Source organism: Haliotis asinina, chromosome 4, assembly GCF_037392515.1.
Source record: "Haliotis asinina isolate JCU_RB_2024 chromosome 4, JCU_Hal_asi_v2, whole genome shotgun sequence".
NCBI lineage: Eukaryota > Metazoa > Mollusca > Gastropoda > Lepetellida > Haliotidae > Haliotis > Haliotis asinina.
Window position 1 is genome coordinate 5,986,024 of NC_090283.1, and position 8,019 is coordinate 5,994,042.

Below are 8,019 nucleotides of genomic sequence, written 5' to 3' on the forward strand. Positions count from 1 at the left end.
GTGACAAAATATACGGAGACAATTCAACTCAACATACACAACATGTTTTCCTGGATCCGCAAACATCCTATGAATTTTGTGTATCATTAGTCACGCTTCAAGGTATTTAAATACATAAATTCAATAATCTTCATGGAAAGAGAGGCGTATAATTAGGAGTAGAAGCTGGTTGGGATACAATCAATTGTCTACATTCCAGTTTACTGATATTTACTGAGGCATGCAAAAACATTGGCCATTGTCCCACCCAATCTGATCATCTTGCCCTGGTGATAATTTTAATATTCTGGAACATTCAGACATCACTAGGAGAGTAATGAAGGATGGTGCTGTTTATCCCAGACCTGGTGTTCATCCTGACTTGTGTAGCTGTGCAAGGTATGTTGAACATCAAGTCACTTGTCACGATCTGGTCGAAACTTTGTCGATACTATGTAATTGCTTTTACACTCCCTCCTTAAATGGAAGATCGAGGCGCACGTGTGTGTGCACGTATATGTTCGCCCGGGTTTTTGCATGTGTGTGCACGTGTCTGTTTGACAAAGGATATGTTGTTTGTTGTACAGAGCAGTATGTGATTATGTTTGAGCAATTGCAACGACTTTGACTCTTGGCAACTGACCACACGATCCCCTTAGTCGTGTTTACATCAAGTCTGGGTGACTGAAGACCAGTTGTAACAACAGGCTTTAAAGGTTTGGTAGAGGCATGCACGAAGTAATATCTCTTTTCTGGATATGTAACTACACTGTCAATTTGTTGGTGAGTCACGAAGAAATCGCAGGTGGACACTTTCGTGTTTTTCGAAGACAGGATTTTATAATCTGACTTCATTTATTATCTATTTAGATCCTCGTCACGATATGGCTGCAATATAGCAATGCGACCTTAAGTTTCAACTCACTCACTCATTCATTTTCGTTTTACAACAAGCATACTGCACTCAGGAAAGACGCAGCAACACCAAGAGATCCTTGTCTTCTCCCTCAAATCAACTCAAGCTATGTGTCAGCAAGATTTGAAAACATTAATGATGTTTTTACAGTACACATATTATTACTTGTCTCTCTAGTCATGTACACATTGCAACAATTGCAGGAGGACAGCTCCATGTCAAGGCAGAAAATATCATGCTCAACAAATTAGGACGCCTAAGTAGCACTTTAATTTGGACTCGCCACGGCAAGACATACCACTACCGGTCGTCTTATGCCAATGATGGAAGCAAGACCGACTGGCCAGCGAGAAGTAAATATCAGACAGGCCCCTTTTGGCAGGGAGACCTACAAGGTTTCTACACCGTACATAACATCTCTGTCACAAGTGACGACTACAGTACTCTGGGTGAGCGTTCATTTATCGTAATATGCAGATTGCCTCATTCAGTGTTAACAGGAATCAGCATTACCAACCAAAACATTTCCCAAAATTGTTCATGTTAACAGGAATCAGTGTTAACAGGCATGGACTTTACCAACTAAACATGTCCGTAACAAATACATTTCCCAGAAGCCTTGTCAATTTTACCACTATAACGATCAGGATCCGTTAAACACACTAATAATTCATCAAGAATATATTATCATATAGACCACATAGTAAGTAGCAGACAATCTATCTTATGTTTGAAACTTATACCTATATGTTTCGTTGTGTCAAGATTTTATACAGGAACAGTACTAAAACTGCGTCATTATCCAGCTATGCAGTATTACTGCAGACACAAGTAATATCCCTTTACTGTTTCAGCTTCAGAACTACGAGGTGCTTACATTGGTGTCTCGTCAGTAGACGTTGACTGCCCGGATGACGACGTGACCTGGTGTGGTCAATGGTCAGCAGACACATTAGTTGGAGTGACCTTGACCTTCAGCTGTACCCATGAACAGCCTGTAAGATTCGTGAGGGTTTGGAGAAACATCATAGGCTATCTGGTGTTACAGGAGGTGGAAGTGGAGGGTACTCCCACAAGGAAAAACGGTAGGTATTTGTTATTTGCAGTTCAGCCTACTGTTTTCAACGCGGATTAATACCTGTAAAAATATTTTATAAACTGACATCTGCTACGCACGGAAACATCCACAACCTACTGCTTGACAAGTATCAAATAAGCCACCCCAGTTTGCATAAATGGGAACGACCTCCAGAATATTCCATTTGAAACAAGAGGGAAACAGGTTGTTGCCTAAATATTGAAACGGTAAATTTGGTTTGATTGTTCTGACATACTGTTACTTGACAAGTATTAGATGAGCCAGCGTAGCGAACGTGTTTGTGACAAGCAGGCGGGGCAAGTAATCTGGAGCCGGTCCTCAAAGCGATCATAGCGCTACGACTGTTGTAAGTCCATGTTAAAGTATTGGAGTTACGATCAAGTCTACGTTAACGTATCGGAGTTACGATCATCGTAGCGCTATGACTGTCGTAAGTCTATGTTAAAGTATCGGAGTTACGATCATCGTAGCGCTACGACTGTCGTACGTCTGTGTTAAAGTGTTAAAGTATCGGAGTTACGATCATCATAGCGCTACGACTGTCGTAAGTCTGTGTTAAAGTATCGGATTTACGATCATCGTAGCGCTATGACTGTCGTAAGTCTGTGTTAAAGTATCGGAGTTACGATCATCGTAGCGCTAATGGCTTACAGATAAATAAAGTGATTCATAGCCTTAATGTTATGCAAACAGCGTGTTGCGAACACAATGATAAAGGTTATAGTATGACATGAATTTCATGATCAGCGTTTTTTTTTTCTTCATTTGCAAAACTATTCGTGTAACTTTTTTAGCTGTATTTCAGAGATTCATGCACGTTCAACTCCAATATAAACATATGTAAACATGAACAATTCCAAAATCAAACAAAATTATGATTTGGGAGAAATGCTTGCGCTTAAAATCTCATGTGACATCCAATACCTTAGACCTATAACTACTATGTCATCATAGCCGAAAACATGTATAAGATTCTGGCCTTTAGGATAACATGATAACATTTCTCCCATTATAAAACAAACAACGGTCACTCAGAGCCAGATGATTTACTAATAAGGCCAAATACAGTATTGGTTAAATCTCTGAAGTGGAAAGGAAAAATAAGATTTATGGATGTCAATTTCTTTAGTGTGAATAACACGATGTTTCGGAGAGTCGGCTCCTCGCAGGCGTTGATGAAGTAGAAAGCATACACAGGAAGCATAAAAGATTGGTCCCTCTGAGTCCCTTTATTTCTCCAAACCGGCACATATAAAACCACTAAAACGCACCAAACATGTGGCAGAATGTGCATTTTGACACTTTTACATGTTACATGAAACCTGAGCACATTTTTTTCTACGGAAATCAAGAGGAGATAATTCCAAGTGAGTTAACTCTGGATGACCCAATATATTGCAGAATCGGCGCCATATCAAGGCAATAGTATCGCAAGATACAGTACCGCTATATACCGGTTTGCCGGTAATATTGCACAGCCCTAATAATCGTAGTCTGGTCCATCCTCTGCACACAAGGGTCAAATACTGATTAGATCCATTATAGAGTTTACTGATTTAGACAGGTTGAGTTCGGGCCTTAGTCGTCACTTTCTGAATCGGTCTCGGTGTCTGGATTATTTGTCAGTCCTAAATCGATCACGATTCTGTCAATTTCTTTTTCTACAGCAATTTCCCTTTGCAAGTAGTCATCTCAGGGGTTCTGCGATGTTTAAACCATGCTGACCATTCCATAGTACCGATTGCAGACATCCTGTCATGTATGGCAACTCTTAGACATTTTTTTCAGTGAACTGCAAGATTTGTGTAGCGACATGAGTTTTGACACTGGCCCAAATCAACTCAATTGGGTTCAATTCTGCGTGGTAAAGACGAAGGCGTAGAACGTCATGGCCATGCTGTTTCAGCATAGCGTGTACTCTACAGACAGGGCCCGATTTGTTGGATTTTGCCAGAAACAACAGTTTGGCTTTGAACAGTTTATCATAAAATGCAATATTGTGCCTTTGTTACTAAGCTTTGATCTTTTCTGTTAGCCGTTGTTAGATACTTGTCCACTTGCTTGCTGTAGTATGGCGCATTCTTTACAACAATGACGGTGTGGGGTGGAATGTTTGGGATCAATTTTTCCTGCAGCCATTTGGAAAAAGAATCAAATTTCATTTGATTTGAGCTTTGAAGCAAATGCAAGTAAATCATTTGGTAAATTAAAAATGCAGATCCTGCATGAACCACAATAAGCCGAGGTCCGTTGCCGGATGGAGGCTGAATCCCATGTATTACAACCGCACAATGAAGTTGCCAACATTTTGGGACAATTGGTCTACACGCAACCATCTTTCATCGATAAAGATCATTATACGACTTTCATGTCGGTATTTTTTTATTGTGCGCAAGTATTGCACACGCTTTGCAACGATACGCTTTCGTTGCACTGAAACCTTACGATTTGACAGCGTGTCTAAACCTCATGTCTTTCAGAGTCTTTCGCAACTTTCCTTTTTCCTTGTCATATCATACATCATATCAAGTTGCTTTTGTACTCCATATACACTTTGTACAAGTTGACGGACTGCACACCGGTCACAATCATCGAATTTTTGCTTAAGAGTTTTGGGTATGCGCACCTTGGTGGTACTAACAAAAGTAGGCCTACTCGCATCCCTATCACCTTGAGCTTTAATGCGTTTAAGTTGTCTTGGAAAGACCAGTAGCAAGGCTACTTTTTGAAATAGCGTCTGCTTTGGTTGTACATGTCATTTCCATATAAATTATAACATTGAACACTAACTCCTTTGCCTGAAAATGAACAGTTTCACTAACTTGGATATGTTAATCTAAATGAAATCTGCAAACATTCAAACATTGACTCGTGTCGAGATGGTGTCGTTCTGAACTAAATCTCTCTACGAGGCACGTCTTACACAGTAACACGGTTAGCATGTATTGCACGTGCTTAAACGACAATCTACCTGTAGCAACCAAGCGTATTCGCCCACATTACTTGCCTCGCCTGCTTGCCACTAACGCGTTGACTGCGGTGGCTCATCTAATACTTGTCAAGCAAAGGAACACCATCGACGTGCATGGTAATCCCAGATGCATTCGTACTCTGTGTGTGAGAATCAGCGTTACAGTGCTTCACAACACCGAGCACTGCTGCTGTTTTTCTCCTTTATCCAACCTCTCCTGGAATATTTCCTTTTTTCTGTATTTTAGCTGCTAAGTACGACAAGAGTCTGAACAAGAAGTTGTCTACACCTGTCACTGCAGTGAATGCCACATCAGCCAATGACTGCGGTATCAAGTGCCACGTGACCCAACCTTGTCTCGGTTTCAGCTACAATCCATCTGCCGATCCACCCTGCCTGTTTACAACATCTACAGCAACCACAACAGCCACGGGCTGGGTCAGCTACTACATATCTACGTGCTCACATAACATCACGTGTGATGTGACAGATCAGTTCAAATAAGGAGCATTCAATCCGCGATATACTGGTCTCAGGGCAAGTATTCAAGAGACTACAGCAATTAGGTCTGTGTATTGGTAATGAAACTGTATTGCAATATATTGCGATTCAGATACGCATGTTGTGATATGTATTACGATGTATTGGGGATATAAGTGGTACGGGACACTAATCTCATCTGTTTTCTTTAATTCAATGTATAGCATTACAATATGTCGTTCAGTCGGTCGGCAATATTTCAGCCATAGCGTGACAGTGAAATGGAACGTAATATAGAAAGCTGTGGTTAAATGACAACAGCTACAATATGCCAACTACAAATGAAACTATGGAACATTAAGACTAGGAGCACTATTTGGACAGTGCATTCTAAAACCTAGCTATAGATCGCAAACAAGATGAAGTAGATTGCCATACTAGAGACCATGGGGACAGTTGTGTTGCTACTTGCATGGACCCTTGCGGCATTTCAAAATGACAAAATTACTACATATAAAACAGCTGATAAGTTTAAATTTTCTTTAAATGTCTCGAGACTTTCGTACAATCAGGGAGACGATAATTGTACAATACTTCAACTCCTTTGAGGGTACATGTAAACTTGGCATAATGAAATAGTTGTCTATTTACAAGCCATTTAACAAATAAAAGTCGTTTAGCTAACTAATATTATAACTAATGTATTGACACCTGTTTGGTGTCTCCTACATCACATCACGGATATTCGATCTATTTGATGTAATCAGAACTTTATTATCAGAGTATGGTATAAGAAGTGGCGTCAGATCTGAGAGAGAGAGAGAGAGAGAGAGAGAGAGAGAGAGAGAGAGAAATTAAAGAGAACGAGAGAGAGAGAGAGAGAGAAATTAAAGAGAACGAGAGAGAGAGAGAGAGAGAGAGAGAACGAGAGAGAGAGAGTGGCGTAAGCTCCTGATGTGGAAATATAGCTTTCTCAAGCAGCCGATAACATGTAGTTCTGGATATACGGATTGATACGTTTTATATTTATTCCTTAGTTAATTGAATTCTGGTTTTAACTGTAATTCGTTCGTTTCTGAGTTTCTAAATGACGTTAATGTTAGGTCGGCCTGTGGCCTAACCAATTGCCAAGTAAGATAAGTAAGAAGATAGGAAGGAGATATAATTTCAAGCTCAATACCAGCAGTAGAAAGGAAAGGTTTAACTTTCGGTCCCAAAGGCGGAACAAGAAACGTTTTGTTGTACAGATCATTGATGGGATGAAATCACAGTTAAAGGGGGGATTTGAAATATGGTTTTGTAACATACTGTAAGGATAAATTAATACCGCTCTGTGCAAGGGATGGTTCATCTGCCCAAGGTAGAGACTGTCAACGGGAGAAGTTCTGAAGGACCCAAGACAAAGTCTCAGACCTTGGTGGTGGATAGAGTCTAATAGCGTAAGGTTATTTTACAGGCTCTGTCATATATGATGGAGCCATACTCTAGTTTCAAAGGGAGTTTCAAAAGTGAGTGTAGTTTTACGCCGCACTCAGCATTATTCCAGCTATATGGCGGCGGTCTGTAAACAATCGAAGTCTGGACCAGTCAATCCAGTGTTCAACAACATGAGCATCGATCTGAGCAGTTGGGAACCGATGCCATGTGTCAAGCAAGTCAGCGAGCCTTACCACCCGATCCCGTTAGTCGCCTTTTACAACAACTATAGTCGCCTTTTATGGCAAGCATTGGTTGTTGAAGGCCTTTTCTACCCCGGGACCTTCACGGTTCCAACGGATAAGTGATCTGCATAAGCAAAGCAGGGTAGTTAACCTAATTCAAGTTCTTTCAAGCATCCATCCTTAAGGGATTTAATATGTGGCAAAAACGTTAAGTGTGGTGATGAGTCCGAAGAAACATGAGAGAAAACCTTTAAATATTCAGACGTAATTAGGAAGCTCTGCAGAGCATTAAACCAATTCTTCTTTGTCTCGATATCTATTCTGAATTGATTATTTATTTTTCTTATACGAGACTCAGTGTATAATTCGATAATGTCCCTATAACGATGCATACAAGAAGCAATGGTAGTTTCATCCTCGTGCAATTGTAGTTACCAGTCAGCTATAGCTTAGTTATATTCCAGTTCTGTACCAGTAACCGATGGCAATGGAACAGCCCACAGAACAATGCTTCTTGTGTAATTATTTTGATTTCTCACGCCTGCAAGTGAGCGAGTTGAAATTTACAGTAATATTTCAGCCATGTCGGTGAAGGACTGTAATAATAGACTATCACATATTTGGATTTAAAACTAGTAATCAAATAATAAACAGTTTAAATATGGAAGACAAGGCAATATAAAACAGGTTCTAGATCGCTGCCAACTGTAAAACTGCAGGGACACTAACGAGGAATATGTAACTGTGTGACTAACATGTTGAATTCTCTGCAGATCAATTTCAAGTCAAGAAAATAAATCTGAAAATATAACAGATATAACAGATATAAAAACGTAAAAGAATATGAATTGGTCATTGTTTCGCTCGAATAGTTTTAGTAATATTTATTTACAAACTCATATTTTAAGATGAA

General features: G+C 39.9%; 1 protein-coding gene across 1 annotated transcript; it reads left to right on the forward strand.

Annotated features, from left to right (window-relative positions):
• Window positions 1-323: 323 nt before the first annotated feature.
• On the forward strand, window positions 324-5,469 carry LOC137280686 (uncharacterized). Its single transcript, XM_067811900.1, has 4 exons — window positions 324-378; window positions 1,102-1,344; window positions 1,750-1,980; window positions 5,213-5,469. Exons 1-4 carry the CDS (start codon window positions 324-326, stop codon window positions 5,467-5,469), a joined length of 786 nt encoding a protein of 261 aa, XP_067668001.1.
• Window positions 5,470-8,019: the final 2,550 nt, after the last annotated feature.